The 22,467-nt window shown below is 41.3% G+C and overlaps 1 protein-coding gene and 1 non-coding gene across 2 annotated transcripts in view; both read right to left on the reverse strand.

The window, feature by feature from the left end:
- Window positions 1–17,386, reverse strand: part of banp (BTG3 associated nuclear protein) — a 52,035-nt gene extending 34,649 nt beyond the window's left edge. Inside the window, exons 1-10 of the mRNA XM_033635394.2 lie at window positions 17,267–17,386; window positions 15,472–15,550; window positions 14,960–15,066; window positions 14,641–14,840; window positions 14,292–14,384; window positions 13,257–13,429; window positions 11,670–11,909; window positions 7,906–8,064; window positions 4,424–4,545; window positions 2,092–2,163 (exon numbers count right to left, since the gene is read on the reverse strand). Coding sequence (XP_033491285.1) covers window positions 2,092–2,163; window positions 4,424–4,545; window positions 7,906–8,064; window positions 11,670–11,909; window positions 13,257–13,429; window positions 14,292–14,384; window positions 14,641–14,840; window positions 14,960–15,066; window positions 15,472–15,541 — 1,236 coding nt within the window. The 5' untranslated portion in view covers window positions 15,542–15,550; window positions 17,267–17,386. The remainder of the gene's footprint in view (window positions 1–2,091; window positions 2,164–4,423; window positions 4,546–7,905; window positions 8,065–11,669; window positions 11,910–13,256; window positions 13,430–14,291; window positions 14,385–14,640; window positions 14,841–14,959; window positions 15,067–15,471; window positions 15,551–17,266) is intronic.
- Window positions 17,387–18,185: 799 nt separating this feature from the next.
- trnar-acg (transfer RNA arginine (anticodon ACG)) lies at window positions 18,186–18,258 on the reverse strand. The gene has a single exon. It is a non-coding gene; the product is annotated as a tRNA-Arg (tRNA).
- Window positions 18,259–22,467: the final 4,209 nt, after the last annotated feature.

Raw genomic sequence — 22,467 nt, forward strand, 5'->3', positions numbered from 1 at the left:
ATGAAGCCATTAAAACGATACATCTTGCCCATTTATTAACCTGCGTGATTCAAGCCATTGCATAATGCTAAACTGAACTCTGGTGATCAATGAGGAGTGACAGCATGATAGCAACAATATCTGTTAAGTATCAGAACTGAGGAGTTTTTATGCACGATGACATAAGAGTAAGCGGTGGAGGCAATGTCCTTGTATATCTGTCAACAATTGTGTCATTTCTGGCTACATCAAGGCTCTTGTAAACAAAAACAGAAACGAAAGCCATTTGCAAAGGCGCAAGCCCATCGCAGTCTCATCGAGATACAATGACCATCGTAAAGTCTCTGAACACCCACAGTGATGTTTACAAGACCACATAAGAGAGGACATCATATAAGCCATATTTAGCCAGCCCTCAAGGTTCAGTTGTTTTCTCCTGCTAATTGTATTTCATGTATATATATCAAATGCTGTCTGAGCTGCCATATGGCCAGAGAGCGGTGTAATCTCTCAAACAGCTCATTTCCTTTTCAAGCACGCTAAAACCAGTGTCTTTGATGAAAGGGGCCCGTTCCTAATGAAAACATATTCTCTGAGTGGCAGTTGGGAGAAGTGGGATTTTGTTGCTAAGCTTTGAACTCCAAAAAACAAACAATATCATGGAATAGGAAGGGGAGGGGAAGAAAAAAATCTGGGCTCAGCCACAAAGAGCAGGAAAGGCTTTAGAGCTTTTCTGCCTCCAATTCACTCCGTCTCTCTCACTCAATCGTGCATTTCTTCCTCTGAGTGTCCTTTAGCACAACTGAACAGGAAATGAGAAAAACACTTGGTCAAGGTGTCAATTGCTTTTGCATAAATTTCAAGCTGTCATGCATGCGTGGCAAATATCATATACAGTATGTGATTAGATGTGTATGTGTGTACATAGACTGGCGCCTTGAAATAAATCTCTCTTCCACATCCTCGAAAAAATCATCGACAATGATGCTGATGTGGAAATTCCTCTTCAGCAGTCAGTGTGGTTTGGAGTTAGATTTTGATTTTAACTGGCAGGCAAACGCTGTGTGTGCATGCAGAGTGCATGTCTGGTGGGGGGACATGAGACATCTGGGCATTATTAGGAAACAAAAGCCATAACCCCATGCAAAAGCAGGCGGATATATAAACATTACAGAACATCTGCTTTTGCTAAAACTCACTAATGACTAAAATGTTGTCAGGTATTACTCGGGTGCATTAAGCTTCACTGGGATGGCTATTTGCACGGGCAAACACAAACACACAGGGCTCTGAAGACACATGTTTAATGACTCTTAAACTTATTTGACAGGTGAAAAATAACAGCTTGCTCCGTTACATGGCTCTTCCTTTTCTCTTAGAAGTAACCTAGTCTCCAAAATGTGAGTTGTGCAATCACGAATTTGATCAATCATTGGAAAATGGGTGTAGCTAAAAATTAGATTAATTTTTCTTCCACTGAGCTGAAGGAGGATCAACCCTAATTTTCTGAAGAAACACTTGGCGAGCTTTCAACATGACAGAGAGCCTCATCAAAAGGGAAATGTAGCTTTGTAAAGTAATGCGCTGGACAACAGTTCTCATTATTGACCCAAATAATGTATAATAGACTTATCTCTTTACTTCTACCACTATTTGTGTGATTGTTGACTGTTCTAAAAAAAACAGCTTAATAAATAGTCCACTCTTCACTAAATAAATAAAAATAATGTGTCTTTGTGTCTGTAAGGTCATGAAACTGCCATATGTCTGAGGGTGATCATGGGTTACCACGATTATTTCAAATAGCCAGTCAAATACTGCAAGTCATCAGCTAGCCCGAAGTGGACCAAATTAAAAACCATGTTACCAACACAACATACTGACATTCCCACACAAAAGTAGACAACATTATTTTCCTTCCCAGTCAGCCACTTCTTTCTCAAGCATGAGTTCACTGTAATAGTTATTTACTGTCTGGAGACAAATTCTCCTGACCAATGACATTGCTAAGAAATTCAATATACCAGGAAGAATGACTCAAAAACAGGGAGTGGCTGATTGTTTCTCTTTTCCCTTTCTCATTCTCACAAAAACACACACTAACACACTTGCCTCGCTGTCCTGTGTGATCTGCACCTCCTCTCCTTGTGGCACCTGGGCGATGTGCAGCTGACCCTGTGGAATCTGGGAGACACAGACGAAGGATGAGAACCAGCTTGAGCTGGAGCAATTACATGAACGTGATCAAGAAATCAAGAAAAGCTAAAGCACATCTGATACAAGGGATGGGGATCAAAATCCACAGTCCTCATTTTGTGCAAAAATGCATTCAAAGGCTTATGTGAGGCTTCAGTAGTCTGAATTAAACAAATCAACTGGATTCATTCCAACAGTGAGGCTTTTTAGTCTTCTTTGTTTTTCCACTGACAGCATTTCCTTCTTGAGCTGCAGTGGAAGAACAGTAACAAAAAAAAAATCAGTTACATTGAAATCACAGAAGGAAGGGATAGGAATGTATCGCTCGATGGCTCGTATCAACTGGAGGAATGATTACAGCAAGCAAAACCTGTTTCAGTGTGTATATGGGCATATGAACACTGTTTTAAGACAAACTTGAAACACAGTGACTCAATCCTTTGAGCTTTATTTTAGCTGCCATGTACAGAATGTAATTAAAAATCATTAACAGGCAGCCCTTGTGTGGTACGTGTAATCTGGCAACAAATTTTGTTTAGTAATTATCAGACGACTGTCACAGCACTGAATCACAGCCGCTAAGTATACTTGATTTCCTCTGCTGTATTAGCAGCGCTCATAAATTTCAGGCTCAGCTGCACCCTTTAATACTCCGCAGAGCGTTGGGAGGGTAATAACTGCACACTGAGCTCCTGAGAATCGTCCTCTCCCACTCTTCCACCTTCTCCCTAACTTCACTTCCTGCCTGTCCGCCCTCCATCTTTTATGCCTGTTCGTTTTCTCAGGCGAGCCACCTATCATCAGTGTGTCCAGACCCATGCATCACGTAGCAACCTATTAACAACAGAAATACTCAAACACTGTAAATTATGAGGTAGCTTTGTAGCGCTGTCATTACATACGGTGGGTGCACCAATGAGAGGAGGTGGAGCCTCGCAGCACAGTGAAAATTACCTCTAATGCTCATGTAGCATAATCACATCAGTCAGTTGGTAGCGCTGACTTTGCAACTCACACACATGTACTTGTAGCACTTACAAGAGAACATTGTATTAATTTCCTCATGCAAAACCCCTCATAACAAACACTGTCTCACAGCTTGTGTTTATCTGTCACCGGCTGTTACAACATGTAAACAAGACTGGGCCAAAGCTGCTCTCACTCAATTAATAACTGTAGCCTCAATGATAAACCTTGAACTAATACAGGGGATTTAATCCATTTGATCAACTCCACAGTGTACTTCAAAACTTGGATTTCTGTAAGACCTTCATCAGGCCACAGAGTTTAATCAAGCGGCTCCTTACTTGTTAAAAGTAGCTATTTGGGGTGATTTCAGGGCCCACAGAAGACAAGATATGAGAGGTCCAGTCACTTCCTCCTTGTCAGCCCACCCATGACGCTGTAGTGGGCCTGACTGTGACCTTTGGCCGTAGCAGCTGTACAAGGTCATTCAGTCCCTACGCATTGGGTAACGCCTTCATTGACATAAGCTGCACTATTTTTCTGCTGTATGTGTCACTGTGGTGGGTGGACTGATCTGTCCCTCTGCACTACAAACCCTGCTATGGGAACCTCATACGGCAGCAGCGAGGAACAAAAAGGAGGCTAATTGTACGATATACATCTGATAAATATTGTGTGAGAAAAGAGAATGAAGTCTCGTACTCTTAAGGTCTTTTCAGACGCGAAGCAATTGATAGTAATTCATTTTCAGTGAGAGGTGAGCAGGCAGGTAGGGAGAGGCGGGAAATCTGACAGGTGGAGCGTCAACCAGGTGCAGCCCGGTGAACCTGTCACGGTCATGCTTGTCTCATGCACACACCTGCCCGCTGACAGTTCAAATGTGAGAGAGTTCAATTGAAGTTTTGAGTCTGATTCTTGCTGTTTTTGAGTTCCCTGAATTATGTAAGTGTTTTCTAAAATGGACATAATGGCAGAGCATCTGCGTAAGACTGGAGGCATCAGGTAATTTTACGTTTAGTTTTAAGATAAGCTGCGAAGAAAACACAGTTGTAACAGCAAGGAGTGCACAAAGGCTGTTTTCACACAGTGCACCTGGCGTTTAGATGTCTATTCATATGAGGAGCGCGGTGAGGACCTGTGGATCCAAGCAGGTACCCAGTGTTGCTTACCGTCTGAAGAACTTCGCTGTCAGAGAATGCTTTGTTGTGTACTTTGCCCATACATAAAAATACTTGCCCATGGATTCAGAAAAAGATTGAGGGTTGAAACGTGCGACACTCACCACCTGAACTTGTCCATCCTCGCCAATACGGTGAAACTGGACTTGTTGATTGGCCAGTGTGTAGTGCAAGGTCTGCTGGGTGGCGGTCTCAATGTGAGCCGTTTCTTCTGCCATGCCTCCCTCTGTATAAGAGGACAAGCAGTATGGTCAGTGGTGTGCTCATGTGTGCGGTGGTCAGGAATACAGTGCAAATGATTCACACATAGGAAATAAGGATGACGTCTCTAAGACACATAAACTGACACACACCCACACATCATGCAGAGGGCCTGAGTAACCTCTTATTAAAAAAAAAAAAAACTGGCAGATTTTCAGACCATCTGCTGGATGATGCCGTGTTTATACTTTATCAAACGCCTTAATACACAACAAGGACTCTCCAGCTAGCCATCCAAACACACTCTGGGTCAAGCAGCCAAACACAAACTCCAGGCCTCAGTCTAAACACCCGCCATCACAGCAGTAGTCAGAAACCCTTGTGTGGACCTGACACATCACCCGCCACAGCTCCAAACCAACCCCTTGATATCGAGACCACGTCAGTAATCAAAGATAGCAGAGCACATAGCAACAGTGGAGTCTGCACTAAAGGCCACAAAATAAACAAAAATCACACCTTCTCATATCAGACATCAAACTGTGCAGCAATAAAAAGACCATTTGGGAGAAATGAGGACTGAAAAAATGTGAGGTCATTTCCTGTAACAGACATTAACGGCGCAGAGAAAGGCAGTCTGACCACTTTTTTTCTGAGCATAAAGAAAGGAATGCAGCTTTAAACGATATAAAACATACAGCGCGTATCACTTTCACCTCAAATGTTCTGTTTTGTGTCATGCTGCTTTGAAACGTATGCCTGTATCCCATCTTTCGTTATTACTGTTATGTACTCTATGTATGTAAATAATCCTCAGTACTTTTGTTTGCCAGATGAGGAAGCAAGAGCCAGGTGGCTTGTGAAAACTACAGTTTTGCTCTGAGCTCTCCATGCTGGTTCACTGATAAATAATGGTTTTAAAAGCAGAAGAATTACCTCTTTCCGGTCCATTAACATGTAATCTGATTAGGGGAGGAATGATTGTTTGGTGTGTGTCTTTGCATGTTTGTGCATGTACGTTCTGAACTAGTATTTGTGTTGTACACTCTGGGGGTGTGTGTGGCCTAAAGAGGAAGGGCCTGGCAATCCACCCCTAGTGTGTGCTCACAGGATATTTGGGTTTCCCCTGCAGTCTCTCTTTTCCCTGGTCAGAGGTGAGAGGTGACGGCTCACAGGGAGGGAAGGACAGCACGCATTGTGTGCAGATTACAACCATCTGCAGCAATACACACTGTATCTGCATTTGAGTTCAGGTCCTAAAATAGCTTTGATATAGGCGATGAAATAATGCTTCTATGAGTTTACTGTGTGTGACTGTGTTTGTGGAGTATTTGCGTACAGTCGTTTTCTTGCATGAAAGTAATAAAACAGGCACTGAGAGAGAAAGGGGGAACTTGAGAGTCTGGGCAAAGCAAAAATAAATATGATTGTCACACCAAATAAAAATGGTTTATTAAACACCCAGCCAAATTTGAATGATTACAAAAATCGGCAAGAATATATTTTTTTTAAATGGAGAAAAAATAAGCAAGTGTTCTCTGCTCTGATACACTGCCGGCAAGTCTGCCTCGTTAGCCGCTAACCCTGCTTACAAGACTTGGGAGGTCACTGGTCATTTCAGAACTGACCAACTGAATAACTCACACATACTTTACTTGGCCAGACCACCCAGGTATATTAACGGCCACCAAAGTCTCCTCTCTCTGCCCCTCCCACACCTGTTTGCTCTGCTACTGCGGCCGAGGCAGAAGCACCCTGAAGTGCCAATGTTGTGTCAAAATCCCTTCTCCCATCTAATAATGTTTTCATCCTGTAAAAATGATGCTTCCCATAGCGTCCCCCTTCCATGGTTACTCAGATTTAATTAGGGGGAAACACATATCGATGGGTAAACAGTCTCCAGCACAACACACACAACACCGGTTCGCAATCTGTAGCAATAGTTTTGGCATCTGGTCTGTTTCCTCTGCGAGCAAAACAGACAAGAAAACACAAATGCAAAAACAAAATGCTAAATCTGCTCATCCACAATACTTATAAGACATAGCCTAGTATCGCTGCGGTTTGTGATGTTTTTTGTTCTTTTTTTAAATTACATAACCTTCTTTATCCCACTTATTTGTCAGTGTGTCTAAAAACAGAGCAAGAGAGATGAGCAGACACACAAACACACACGAGCAGACAGACAGAGACAGAGAGATGATAAAGATAAGCCCTACGTGTGATTAGACAAGAGCATAATGATGCAATACATATGAAACTAATAGAAATATTCAATAAATCACGATATTGTGTTAAAGGTCACACGTATATGTTGTTTGTCACATGTATTAGACTTTTTTCGTCAGCTACCACCCTATGTATATTTCAGACCAGTGGGAAACACTAAGAAAGCTTTCACTATCAAGATGATATTGCTTTCAAATTGGTTTGAGCACCAGTTCAAATTCAAAGATCCAAGTGTTTATTTGAATTAGTCGCATAACTAAGCGCTAACTAATGTAAAATGCTGTCCAAATGAGACCAATCCAAACTGAAAACCAGTGGTGGTGTCACTGGCCTGCGAAAGAACAAGCAGCAGATGTCTCTTGTTCCATGTCTGCGGCTGATTCTCATAACTTTGCACCTTGTTTGATTAAAAAACAACCGCGGAAACATAGCAACGTTATCAGCTGATAGAGACTTATGAGAGTGGAGCCAGGTAGGTTTTAGTTTTCTCAGGCCGTAGAGATAAATGTTAATGTGCTCACTCCCAAAGCATTTCACAAGAAAGGTGTCAAAAAGGTTCTACACTACTTGGATTTCTTAAACACAAAGATTCACAGGCTGAAATGGTTGACTTAGATGTGATTTTTTTGGAATTTACTCCAATCATAATATATATATTGTTTTTGTCATATTAGTTTGCCATACTTCCTGGCCAGTCTGTTCTCTGTTAAATTTTTCAGATATGTTTGTGGAGAGTGATGCACAGTAAATAACTAAATGTAAATGTTCTTACAAGTACCATTGAAAAACAGAGGTCACCTAAGTTTTGAGAACTACACATCATATTCTTTATGGATTCAAAATTCCTTTCTCTGTCTCCCTGACACTGTTGCTGTGTCTCTCTTTCATTGTATCACTGTCTTGTCTTCTGGCTATGCATATTAGTGCAGCAAAATGGACAAGCATTTAACTCCAGCCCTCACCCTCAGGGGTGCGTGGGGTGTAAACACAAAGTCGCTGTTATGTATTTATCTTGAGTTACTGTGTTCAGCAATGTCTCTACACGTAAACAACACACACACACACACACACAAACGAGACAACATCCTACAAAGCATGTGCCATGGTCGTGATGCACAGATGTTCAACAGCCCCCTCATAATAATCTGTACTTTACCCGTGGATGTACTGCGAGGTGTGCGTTTGGAGAAGCTCTTGACAGCCAGGCTCTGGCCACGCTGCTTGCGCCTCCAGGCGGTGCGACATTTTGAATCAATGCTTTGCTTAATGCGGTACCAGTCTGACTCGGTGATGCCAAATTTGTGGAACAAGTGGCCTGTGGGGGACACAGAGAGGTCAAAGGTCATCACACACTGTATAAATAATCAAATATTATTGAGTTGGTTGTGAAAGGGTGAATCGTATCTCAAAACTGATTCATCCCGAGGCGATTTTCTTTTCTGTTTCCAAATGTTCTGTTGCTCCCTCCAGTAATTTGCCTCCTCCTATCTGGTCCAGTAGTGTTGGAAGCTAAAGCTTTTGCCTGAGCTTTAGTGGAGGAAACTAGCAAGTGGTCCTTGCCATCACCTACATAAATTCGAAGGCAATATCAGCAGCAATATAAGACATAGCAGCCAGGATAATTCACTTGCAAGAATATAACAGGCTGGCGATGTCAGCTTCACATCCTGTAGGTGTTTTAAACTGAAATCTGAAGGTTTGATGTTGGTATAAAATATGTGTATAGCAGGCTTATCGGTACACTTTATCCAAAACTCATAACAATGTCAGCATGCAGTCCTAAAGCCTGCATACAGTCTTTGCATAAATACCTGAGGCATGCAAAAAGCGAGGGAGATTTAACACCAACTGTAACAGCAAAAGAAAACAGATTGCTGCTGTAGAACACTTAAATGGTGGACATAATTAACCTGTCTGATTGACTACAGGACAAGGTGTTTGTGATGGGGCCACTTCATCTGCAATCAATGTGCACGTTTATGAAAATAGAAGTAAACACTTGTCCTGATTCTGTTTACTTCCGCTCCACTTACCCTCTGACAAGAAGTGGTAACACAGGCCCGTGACTGTCCCCCGTCTCTTCCTCCACAGAGATATGAGCAGGTGTGAGGGGGGCGCAGCTGTATTTAGTGGCTGTCTGCCTCAGTGTTATGAACTGTTTAGAAGAGGGTGAGCCGCTTGACAGCTCATTTCTACATAAATTAACAACGAAGCCACAGCCTGAGGGCTTAGAATGAGACAAGTGGGGGAGCTGAGGGGCATCTGCGGATAGTGGCATAGCAGTGTATGGCAGCCCTTTCACACCTGATGGGTCCTGTACAGGCAGGCAGGGCACTTGCTCCTTCATTCCTTTTCCTTTTTTTTTTAACGCAGGCAGCATGAGTCACCCAAAAGTCACCTGGCCATGCTCCAGCTTCTGCATACCTCTATGTCAGGCCGAATCTGCATGTAACTACACACACCCACACTGCTGAGAGGAAATACAGGTGTGCCATGGGGGATACTTACTAAAACCTCCTGCAGGGGGCACAAGCTGCACTCACAAGGAGAGGCTTAAGTTAACAGAGCCCCTCTTTACACTGCAATATGAACCATATTAATAGAGTATATAGCCACAGGACCCTCATAAATATCCATCTGTCTACCTTCATAGTCCTGACTGTGCCTCATCAGGAATCAAAGAGTTCACTGAATTGAGGGTGACTCCATTAGGAACTTTCTTACCAGACATGTGCTTGTCATTTACAGTCTGGTATGTTATAAAATGTGTTGCACATTAATGCGTGTGTGCAATGATGAATGCATGTTGTTGTATCTCGCCTTGGGAATACAGACTGCAGTCTATTTCTGTGTTCAATTCGGTGCCGCTTCGTAATGAAACGAAGATGAAATGTGGGAAGGTCTCAGAGAGTTCATTTATTGCTGTAAGGGGGCACGGATTAAAACCCAGACTGAGTGAGATTTATCTAAGTATAAAGCAAGGAATCTCTGCCTGTATGTATATAAGTGTGTGTGGGTGACACTCAGGGATCTCGAGAGCCATTCATCCCATCTGCCTCAGACTTGGTAGGTGTATTGCTGGGGACGCAAAGACGTGTAGTGTCAAATTTGGTGCACTTTGGACACACGACACATTGAATATTAAAAAACTTTGAATAAACAAGTATACAGCGCCCTGTGCAGCAGTGAGTGTGGGGCTTCGGGGCTCTGTGGATAGCCTAGCATGTGTTGCTGAGCATTTCTCACCTGTGTTTCTGACCGTGACTAGCCATGGCTTGGGTGTTTTTCTTTGCCAGACTTATGTAAGACACACATAATGTTACCGATGACAAAGTATCTTTGGCATTTAAATCCACGCTCTACTTTATAACCGCTGTGGTTATGTTAAAGCAAGCGACTAATACGCCTATTCGGAAATTGACGCATCTGCTGAGTTTATTTCACTGATGTTTCTGACCATGAGAAGCCGTGATCTTGAGGGGTTTTTTTTCCAGGAGCCATTTGATGATGTGGGGGCCCCAGGCAAACTCTGTCTAGCTCAACTTTTCACCCTTTCTCAAACTTGGAATGTTAGTATTGGCAGTAGTAAAAGAAAAAGTAACTGTTAAGGTATTGTGAGAACAATGTAGTTGAATTTATTTAACATTTTCACATCACTTCCAATAAAATGCTGGATAGTTTCATGAATAATAATGCACTGAGCTGCATTTTTTTTAGGTCCTTTGGGTGCCTTATGTACGTTTTCTTAGGGCACAATCACTTAGAATAGGGACATTTTTTAATATTATTCATATATAAACGTTTCTCCGAACCCAAAGAAGTGCAGTGTCAAGAGTGAGGTTGTTTGGATGAGCAAATCTCGATCACCGCCATACGGCAAGCAATCGCCACTTTCATGTTTGGACTGGACACTGCACTAGTTAGTATAGATAAAACTACGCAGAAATCATGTAATAATCATGAGATAAATAATGGGTACTAAAAACGGCCTTAGCAGTTATTAGTGGGCCATTTTGCCGATAAATAAATGGTACATAAAAAGATGCTCTTTTTTGTAAACTTGCTCGTTTACAACCAAGTTTACCTCCACTTTGTCAGAAATCTAGTCTCTGGTAGCCAGATCTATTTCCTCAGTGCTGTCAGTGCTAAAGAAATGTCAAAAAGCACATTCTGTTACAAGACAAAAATACTCTGGCTTGTTTGTATTGTTTTAAACGAATCACAGTTGTGTTGGGTGGCGCTAAGCCCAGGATGCAGCACAAGTGCTCTTGCAAAATAGTTTCGGGGGGAAACTTGTTTTGGTCGAATATTTGCACGTTGGGAGGCAAGCACATACAGTCATTAAAATTCTCTGCAAAAGAACGCCAAAAAAAAAACAAAAACAGTATCAAACATATGTCAACTGTGTGATTCAGCTTTGGCTGATAAAAAAGGCAAACAATTTGATAATCATTGCCCTGAAGGTGAAGCCGGCCTATACTTAAGTTCTGGAGGAGCTTGCTGACCCCATTAAAAACCAGAGACGATTTGCTAGTCGCATGAGGCTCTTGCAGGACATTATTACGCCAATATCACATAAGCTCGGTTGAAGTGGAAAGGATCAGTCAGGGTCAGGGCAAAAGGATGAACGTTGGGCATGACAGTCCTGCAAGATGTAGTCTGGGCTTTTCCGAGGTGCGTTAGAAAGTTGTTTTATTTATCGTTGATCTTTACAGCAATTCACCGAATCAACAAAGCAGGCATGCCTTATTCGTCAAAACAGTGGGGGTGCTAAATCACAAGCCAATAGCAGGCTCATAGCCACAGTCCACATCTGGTGAGCTTGACTGTAAGAAATCTATCACAAAGGAAAGCAGGTGGTATGAAACTGATACAACTGTCAATACCAGATGGTTATAATGTCATTGCAAGAGGACTCACAGCGAATGCCATAGATCATGAGTGGGTCCAGCTGTTTCTTGCCGTGTATTCCCTGGCCAGAGAGGTTTGACATGGCCTGGACCTCTCGATGAAACAGGTAGTCCAGCAGCGTCAGTGCCATTTTCTCTGCTGTGCGGCAGTTTGTGGTGATATGGAGCATGTCAGCTGGAGACACTGGGCAACGAACTCGCATCTCTGGGTTGTTCTCATCTCCCAGCCAGGTGCCTGCTGGATAATCATCTGAAGGGAATACAAGAAGGAACAGCTATTTAAACATGGTTACACAGCTCTCTTGCAGCAAACCTGTGGTCTGTTAATATTGAAAGGCCAGGCAGTATGTAAATTCTACCTTGCTTTCCTTTACTGAAGAAAAGCAGCATATATATACACTACGACATGTATTTGTGTTGAGTCACAGGTTGTCAAATACTACACTGGTAGAGAGCCACTGAGATACTTCATGTAATACAATAGCACACCCATGTGGCAGTAAATGAGAGTGGGTGAACTGTGGACAAAACATATTATCAAAGTTATTAAAAAGCAGAATATGTGGTTTGGCTGTTTGCTCGAAGCATATGTTAGCTGTTAAATCCACCGTACAAACACACAAACACAGCCCAAGACACACTGGCCTGAACACCACATGGTACCATGAAGCTCATGCTGACTAACAGTTTTATCACAGTAACCTACAGCTGCAAATAAATGAATAATAGTTTGCCTTTGAAGATAACCAAGAACTTCCAAGTCTGAAAAATAACTAAACCAACAATCACAGCCAATAGCAACACAGCAACAACAATGTGGACTTCATTTAGGGCTTGCACATTTCGTACTGTTTGAACTGTTTGTTCTCTGGCTCGGCAAGAGGCACCGAGCAAAGCTACTGAAAACATGAATGACCAGTCAGAGTATTAATCAGGACAGTCTGTGACAAAACCACAGGGACATGATCATGACACATCAGCATATTTTGTTTTCCATTCAATATGGAGACCATCTGAAAGGGTCACGTTCGCCACGTCGAATAAGTCTATTCTTAACAATACAGTAGATAGAGCCTGTCGTCAGCTAATCACAGAGTGTCCGTGGGCAAGACACTGAACCACAAACCCTGATGGTCTGACTGGCACCTTGCATGGTAGTTCACTGCCACACACTCACTGCCATGTGTGTGAGTTCATATGTGTCAGGAAAATTGTAAAGTGCTTTGAATAAAAGCAAGACATAAATGAAACCATTTATCATTTGGAAGTTTGAGACTTGTATTTCGTTTGCCTGAGTGGAGGACTATGGCCTAAGGTTAAAAAATATGATTTTGACACCAGTAAAAGTGTCGTTTTTCTTGCTGCTGATCAACCTATGATGGCACTAATCAGGATTTACCACAATGTGAGGCTTCAAAGTAAATGCAGAGACTGCTCACAAATGTGCTGAATCCTTAGTCCTTAAAAAAATGACCTCATCGTTAATATTTGTCAGTAAAGCCAAAATATGCATTTCTACTCAATGACGACAAGAGAACGAGAGCAATAGCATACATATGTTTGTTTCTGTGTCTAAATTAGCAGCGTGAAGTCGTACCTTCTGAATTGAGTGTGATGAGTGTGACATTTGGGCCATTTTGCACACCGCTGGAATGGCCACCATTAGAAACAGTGTCACTGGCTTCTGAGCCACTTTCCTGTTCTTCCTGACTCTCCTCAGGGCCAGGCACCTTTACCAGGATTGTGTTCTGACGCTTCCTGGTCACTGTGCTATAAAGAAACACAAAAATGCACAACCATTAGGTCTAACATACTGACAGATCGTGACAGTGGCCACATTGTATGAGGAATGAAGATTCTTGACAATCCTCATTTGCCTGGACTGAAAACTGGAAGACGGTACATTTGCTTACTGTTTTCCAATAATGACCCCAACACTGTTTGTGAGGCGCTGTGTTAGGAAAGATTTGCACATTTCTGACCTCAGTTCACACAAGATATATGGGCCCTAATTCATCAATCCGTGCAGATGCAAGCGCAAAAATCATTTAACAATAAAGTTCACATGTGAACCATTAAACTTTCTTATCTCGCCATAGCATAGAAATGATCTGGTGTTGATAAATGTGGCAGCTGAAAATAACTGTCATCTAAATATCCCACCACATTATATTCTCAGTTTAAACGCCTTGCCCAAACAGTTTGTTTAAGTCAGTGGTAAAAAAAAATAAAAACGATGGTGTTCAGCATTCTGTCAGCCTGAAGCCAGTCCCATAGAGCCAGGCAAATGCGAGCTGTGATAAAGGGCACATGAAGATGCAGGCCTTTAAAAAAATATAATATTTTCTTAAAGGTAATACATTTTTAAATGATTAATATGTGGCTGCAAATAGATGCCAGTCAGCATATGGTCTAATAACAATTCTTCAGCTCAGCCACTATGCTGTTGCAAGTCCACACTGACTAAAACTTGCATACATGAGTGGAGACCTGACATGAGCTTTGATTGTAGCCTCCGCTTGTGTCCACAGTGATAAATGCTGAGCTTTGTGTGGAAATGACCGTACGCCCAGTTTTCTGTCATACCTTTGTTTCATAAATGAGGGCCGTAGTGTGAATGTGAGCAACTCACTTGCTGAGCAGATTCTCCAGAGGGGTTTCTTCTTGACTAGGAGTGCCCTTCGGGTGCTCACTGCTCACTATCACATTTGTTTGTGGAACAACACTGAGGGACAAAGATGAAAACACATTGATTAAGCGGCACAGGTATGCATGCTTTGCACAGTCTAAAATAAGTGTAGACAACATGGCTCTGGGAGCTCCTGTAATCACACTACAGCTTTGTAAAATAACTACAAGAATAATTTCTCGACATGAAAGACTACACTTACTTTGGCCTGAGAATTTTAATTAGTCTCCAGTGACTGCACTCTAAGCCAACATGGAGACAATGCGCTAGTAGAGAAACACTTGTGTCTTACCAGCGCACTTTGTTCCACGTCTGAGTGGCCCCCTGAGGAGACCCTGCAACCATAGGAACCTGGATTGGACTCTTTGCAGAGGGCACCATGCTGTCTAGTTTGCGTCCAAGAGCTTTGCATGTAGCATCCAGAGCCTGTAACTTTGATTCAATTCCCTCCAGTCGATTGCTGATTGATGCAGTGAATGAGACCAACATGTTCTAGAAAAACAAAGAATTAAATGCAGTATGTGTAATTCAATTAACAAATCATATCCTAATATTTCAAAAATATTAAAATATATGCCCTTTGGACAGGGTCCATCATTCAGAGCTCGTACCTTTATAAAAGATATGTCTTGGTTGTTGTTATTCTCTTGGCTGTTGCTTAATTTCCTCTTTTTCTTTGGAGGCTTTTCTTCATCTTCTTCATGATTGTCAAGCATCTCTGGCATTAATAAAATATAAAGACACCCTCAAAACAACACATAAAAGCCTGCTTTTTAGATTTCACTATGGGATGCCCCAGATTGAAGCTGCAGTCATCCAATCCAAGGCAATAGTATTGACTATCTGATGATACCGTGTCCCCACCCTATATAGTGTTTAACATGTAGAATAATAAATAATACAGTTGTTTAGCACACACTTGACCTAAAGTAAACTGACATTAAAACTTCAGTTTGGTAAAAATTCGTCCATGTCCATGTTTGATCGTGCTGCACTTGCCGGAATGGAACATAACTATATCTGGTTAAAAGGGCAGAGAATGTTAAGGCACAGCAATTGATTACTTACTGATTAGAATAGATGTAAAACAATACATTTTTATATTGTTTTGCAAGAATCTTACCTGTCCGGTCTTCTTGGTTAAAGTCCTCCACTGTTATTTGCACAATTTCACCCAACTCTTGTGCAGACATTGTTCACAACTGAAGCAGGGAAACTTGGTTAACTTAACATGACAGCACAGTATTTCTTTATTAACATGCTACCATAAAGCAGAAAATTATTCTGCCATTTATGTTGCTGCTTCTGCATTACTGGGGACAGTGCACTTAAAATTCTACTAGTTTGTCAAACAACTAGAACTTACTATGTATAATACCAAATATTGTTCGGCCTCTTTACTGTGCTCGTTTGTAATATTTAGTCTAGTCTTTGGTTGTAGAGTTTTGATAGTCATGTATTAAATTGCTGCTTTATACATCTTTTTGACCACAAACCTGATTTTCTGTCCCCTACTGATATCCTATTTGTCTACTCTCTGTAATTATACTTATCCATGGAAAGTCCAAATTGGTTAGAGAAATGTAATGTAATGTAATAGAAATTTATTATTTAGGTATGATCATGGAATTGCCATTTTGTGAGCCGACACAAGTGTATTGATGTAAACAGCAAAATGAAATGTAGAAAATATTTAATCTACTATAATTTGGGGAATTTTATTACAGCTTTCATCAGAATACATTTGCATTTTATGACATAAAAGCATGAGAGTGAAAGCTGAATTTGATGGCTTCTAAAAACAACAACATTAGGAGACCACTGTAAAAAATAAACACCCAAGTCTTTATTTAAAATAAGAAAAAAACTACTATAACTAATGCAGGCCAAGGCAGTCACTGTACAGAATAATGCACTGACAATGACAAAAAAAACTTTACCTTACAGTTTATGGAATAAATGTAAGGATGCATTATAACTTTGACTCAAACAGGAATGCATTAATTGTACATCTGTATAGCATAGACTGGGGCATGACCCGCGCAGGGACAGAATGGGGAGAGTGTGTAAAGAGGAGGAGAGGCACCCAGATGCATGATGTGCCTGTCTTCCCCTGGGTCCATTCCTCTTTACATTTATATCCAGAGTTTAAATACTCATGAGCATTTTTGTGATGATGTTGAACATCTTGCCATGATCAATTTGAATGGACTTGGAGCTGCAAAACCCGCTAGCATGTTTATTAAGTGACAGGTGTTGTTAGCCTGAGTTAGCTCTGGTAACGTTAGTTAGTTAGGGTGCAACGGGGCAGGGTATAGCTCTTTTTTTTTTGCAAAACCCTGCTTTTCTAAATATAACATTATAACCTATTTACGACCATGCCCAGCCTTACTGGCTTTACTAACTACGTTTAGATTGCTACTTGAACGTTACTCCATAGTTGGCTAATGTTAGCTAACTGGGCGGGGGTCTGTTGACGATACGATTTATGTGTAAAATACAACAAACCGAGTGGCCAAACTTTACGTGTTGGCTGGCTATGCATTTGTGTAATTTATTTGAATATATCCTAGTTATTGTTCATACTACTGCATTTCGGCTAAGTATTTAATTTTGCATTAAAGCTAGTCGACTAGCTAGCTAGCATGGGCTAGGACAACACTAGCTAATATTAGCTAGGTTAGCGCTACTACAAAATCGGATTTGCGTGCTAACGTTAAAGCTGAAGCCGTTCAAATGAGTCGCCGTCTAAGCTAGCGTGGCGGTTAGCATGCTAGTAAGGCCTAAAGGCCGCCGAGATGTAATGCAAGAATCGTGAACTGTTGGAAGAATTAACATTAAAACATGATTTTGAGTCAGCGTCTTTCCCCCACTGCTGGCACACAACACATGTACCGTGTAAGATTGGGTTATATTACCGTGTGAATGATGAATTCTCGTGTTGTTTGTAGAGATTCCGATAACGGCGTCGTTCCTCGCGAGAGATGAGCCCTTGCCTCCGCTTGCTCCTCACATGTAGACTTCCTCACTTATTTAGGGGAACCAAGGCTGAGATGAAAGCAGTCTGCCGCCGCTAGCAACCAGAATACACGCAACACGAAAACTTATCAGATGATTTAACATTAACTCTTTATTTATCCGTTCATTTTTAACAACAGGGGAATGTGCCATTGAGATAGTTTGAGCTTTTATGTCTATTATTTCTGTGTAACTACACTGATAGTAATGAAAACATATTCCGTGTAACCTATGTGTACATATACTCCGCCATTGAAGCTAATTCTGCAAGTTGATTGTTTAATGTTAATTCAGTAACGTAAAAATGTCTAAGACAAAAATAAGCTTGGTAACTTTATTTCTGGAGGGGTCGCTAACTAAGGTTATATAACAACAGCTAAAAAGACAGACGTGTACTGTATCTGAAAGTCGTAATTTTATATATAGTATGTATCATATTCGCCCTAGAATGAATTGTCCATCAAATATCTTTTCGTTCTAGCCCTCGTGTCATAGATTAAAGCATCTGCCCACAGCCGTCACCTGTGGGCAGATTACCCAGGATTAAATTTAAATTGTCACATTTTCAGGACTTCTTGCTAAGTGTATGTCTACTGGTCTGTCAACTCTGCGGTTGGTGTGACAAAACAAAGCGATATAGACACATAGACCACAATGGGGAAGAAATTAGTGTACTCACAACTGTTGATAATGAGCGGACTGGTCAAATCTTGTGTGTTTTGGTGGTGATAGGCAACACGATTGGCTGTTTTGCTCGACCGGCAGGTGGCAGTATCTGGTGGTATAAAGAAAAGTGATTTCCCACCATGAAGAAAATATCGAGCCAGCCAGGAGTCGAACCTAGAATCTTCTGATCCGTAGTCAGACGCGTTATCCATTGCGCCACTGGCCCATCTGTTGTAATTATGTGACCCATCCGTACTTATTTTAGTACATTAGTCAGTAGAGTGCGTATTATTAATTATATAATATGTTAGCTGATGCACATCTATCTGTTTGGTCTGTTTCAGCTAATTAGGGGTTCAAATAAAGAATAAAAATTTAATAGATTACTTTGATAAACTGTGTACTTGTACTCATGATTAGGTAACGTGTGTTATTAACAAATGGCCTAACTTAGCCGCTATTAACTGTCCTTTGCAGGTAAGAAAATAAGCCACCCAACTAAGTGTTATAAGGAGCATTCAATAAAACCTAATTATATTTTAAAAAGCTGGTAATTAAAGGAAATTGGTATTGATGTTTGTTTGAAAATTAGTAGGCCAGGTTAAGTGCATATGAAATTATCATAATTAGCCTGCTAGCATGCTGGCTCGCCAACAGGATAATTAGGTAAACCACATCTAAAACAAATCTTTTCAAACTTGATTTAACTTAATAGTATAATATTTCAACTTTGAGACAATAACACGGCAACTTACCAAAATTTTAGCAAAAGAAGTCAGTCCGCAACTATCAGAACAAAGTTGCAATGCACAAAAGACTTGAAGTCAATTTCAGGATGAGGCGGGTTTTGCGTTGACGCTTCGAAGTTCTAGGGGTTATGATTGGTCAAATCATGGAAGGCGCAACGAAAGGTGTTTGGTTTTCACAATCTTTAGAAGTGGGCTCCCTGTTGCCTGTGGGTCAAGTTCATTCTTGGTAGTGACTTACGCTTCCATCTGCTACCATAAATTAACCAAGATTTAGCCAATCAGTGCTCGTTTTGCTGCGAAGATTTACTAAGAATTGAATGGGGGCCCCTCCACGGTCCGCCTCACTGCCCTTGCTGACATTGCAGTTAACAGAGATGAGAGCGACTGCTTCACATCTCGCCAACATTTTGAAAGTAAGTGTATATTTATATATACATTGATCAGCCAAAACATTATAACCACTGTCAGGTGAAGTGAATAAGATTGATCATCTTGTTACAGTGCAGTGTTCTGCTGGAAAAACTTCGGTCTTGGCATTCATGTGGCTGCTACTTGATGCACTTCACCCATACGATGATACGAACATTGTTGCAGACCAAGTAAACACCCTCATTGCATCATCTGGGGAATCTGGAGGTCAGGTCGACACTTTGAGCTTTTTGTCACATTCCTCAGGCCATTCCTGAGCAGTTTTTGTGTTGTGGCATGCTGCACCGTCCTGCTGCAGGGGCCATAGCTATTGCGGGGTGCAATGGTCACCTGGTCTGCACTAGTGATTAGGTGGGTGGAGTGTGTCAAGCGGCATCCACATTAATGTCAGAGCCCAAGGTTTGCCAACAGAGCATTGCACTGTAACAAGATGATCAGTGTTGTTCACTTCACCTGTCAGTGGTTTTAATGTTTTGGCTGATCGGTGTATATGTATGTATAGGTAAATAGCCTACAGTAGGTTAGTCATATCATCATAACGACTTGTTGGCGAGTAAGATTCAATATCATAATCTCTGCATAACTGGCCTGCCTCTCAAGCGCTTTTCATTTTGCAAGTTATATAATACTTTCTTGAAGGTCTGTTCCAGTATAGACAGATTTTGGATTTGTGAATTGCTTTGCAAGAAGCCAAAATGTTTTATTTATTTTTTTCCTCTTGTGGTTACATGGACAGTAATAAACAGTGTTGGGGAGTAAATAGTTACATGTAAAATGATGACAAAATGATGACAAAGGGGTTACATCCAAACATATTTATGTCTTCTTTAAATTTGTTTCTCACAGAACTGAATGTGTTGTTGACTTGTCATTACGTGTTTCCATGGTATTGCACCTGAAGTCATCTTTTAACTGCGTACTAAAAAAAAAAGTTCCTGCTCCTCTTAGCCTCACCCTCCTGCTGCTCCTCCTGCACACACCCCTCAGTTCATTCTCCAGTCAGCACCTGTCAGCTTTTCCCACCAGTACATCGCCCAAATCCACTGATACTCCCCCTGTAATGACTGTCAGCCTATCAGTGACCTGCTTGCCTAGTCTGCCACACATCTGTGCCTGTCTGCTTGTTTACTTTTCAGTACTTAAACCAGTCAATTTGCCTTTGTTGTTGCCAGGTCGTAGTTTGTGCTTCTGCCAGCTTCATATCCTGCCTGTTGTTTGTATTGCCCTATTGGATTTTGACCTGTGCCTGCTTACCGTGTTAGAACCTTTGTCTGATGCCTCTGTACCTCTGCTTGATAATCTTGATTTTTGGTTTTGACTCCTGGGAAGGTCTGACCTTTGCCCTGCCTGAAAACTTCAAAACAACAAGTCAACTTGACTGTAATGATCAACAGGAAGAATAAGCCTCATTACTATTGAGGGAGACACCGCAGTAGTGTAAAGACAATAAATTGTGTCCAGTTTTTAAAACAATTAGTATCCCCATTATGTAATATGTTTGCCTGCTCTGTAGTGCAGGGGTCCCCTCTGGGATTTACTACAGGGGGTGAGGGGGCTCACATGTTTGCGAACAGAATGTGTTGTTTACTCTGTGTTACCTGTTTACATTGTATTGCACCTTAAGTCATCTTTACAACCTCGAGATGACAACTCTGTCCAAAGGTGAAAATCCTCCCTCAAAGAGCCAAGCAGATTAGTTGTAGGTGTAATTATTCACACTAATCATTTCTTTAGTTGACGTCATGCTGGTGCAGGATAACATGAATAAGGGAATAACTGTGGGTGTATACTGAATATAATTACCATACTGAATGGTGTAAAACTGCCAGAATGGCGCAATGTGATACATCCCCTTCTCAAAGGAGAAATCTGTTTTTCTTCCTCTTCTTTGAATTGCCATTTTTTCCCATTGTGATAACATGTCGCTCATCAGGTTAACTGTAGAGATTAGATCAGCACAATTTTACTTGAGGAGTCATTAGGGCAAGCATTCTGCTCTAAATAAATAACCAGCATGCCATTTAGTCAAATGTTTTAAACAACTTATTTTGGGATTAAATGGTAGTGCTTAAAAGGGTATGTTGCAATCATTGATTGTGTAACAACAGACTTTTGTATTCAGTGGGACAAAGTTGAACCAGGGTGTAGCTCTGCAACCGTACCTGCACACTGTCAGTTTGACACAAGGTTGTGTCAACAATTTATAGTAAAACACTGTCTCGTTTTTGATGTGTGTTAAACACAAACAATTGACCATAAATCTGCTTGAAAAACTTGGTGCAGATTTCAGAGGACAGCCTCTACCTCAATATTTACACTCCTGCAAACAGAGCGCACAATGCCAAGCTCCCAGTAAGTTACTGCACGACTGGACTGATACTGCTCAGAGATTCAGCTTTGGATGATTTTGCATAGTATTCATGGAGAAGTTGGCTTGATTGCTTCTTGAAGAATCCATAATGGCATTATGAGTTATAACGGCACCCATATTTAGAGACAGACTGCATGGTGGAGGGTTTTCTATGGGGTCAGCTTCAACGTATGATGGATCAGCCCTGGCTGCTTAACAGGATGTGGTTGTGGTTCTGATACAGTACCACCTGGGTCTTCTGGATTTTCTCAGGTAAAAAGACTCAAATAACAGAGCACAGTTAGAATAAACAGTCTATGATTATTTTCTACTACTTTTAATCTGATTTGAGTCAGGGTTTAGGAAACAGCACTCTACTGAAACTGTTCTCTCCACTGTCCTGTGGTGTCCCACAGGGCTCAGCTCGTGGGCTTCTTATTTTCTCTATATTTGCTACCATAAGGACAAATAATAAACAGATATAACATTGGCATAATTCATATACAGATGATATCCAGGTCTGCTTCTTATTTAAACCTGGTGACCCTTTAAGGTTATCTAGGCTCCTTGACTACCTTCATGAGATTGGAATCTGGACCGCAGAAATTTTTTTACAGCTCAATTCTGATAAAACAGAGTTTCTGGTTGTTGCTCCTGAAAATGTTGTTCCCCTCAACATGCAAAGTAATAGGGCTCTTTCCTCTGCTGCTCACTCAAGCCTGCAAAAGTTAGGGGTAATATTTGATCAGTCAGTGTAATTTGAATCCCAGACCAAGCACCAGACCAAACTTGTTTTTCCACTTGAGAAATATAGGCAAACTGAGATCTGTTGTTTCAGCTGCTGAACAGCTACATGCCTTTATCTCATCTCACAATGACTACTGTAATGGACTTTTCTCCTCACTGA

Source organism: Epinephelus lanceolatus, chromosome 5 (genome assembly GCF_041903045.1).
Source record: "Epinephelus lanceolatus isolate andai-2023 chromosome 5, ASM4190304v1, whole genome shotgun sequence".
In the NCBI taxonomy this organism is placed as follows: domain Eukaryota; kingdom Metazoa; phylum Chordata; class Actinopteri; order Perciformes; family Serranidae; genus Epinephelus; species Epinephelus lanceolatus.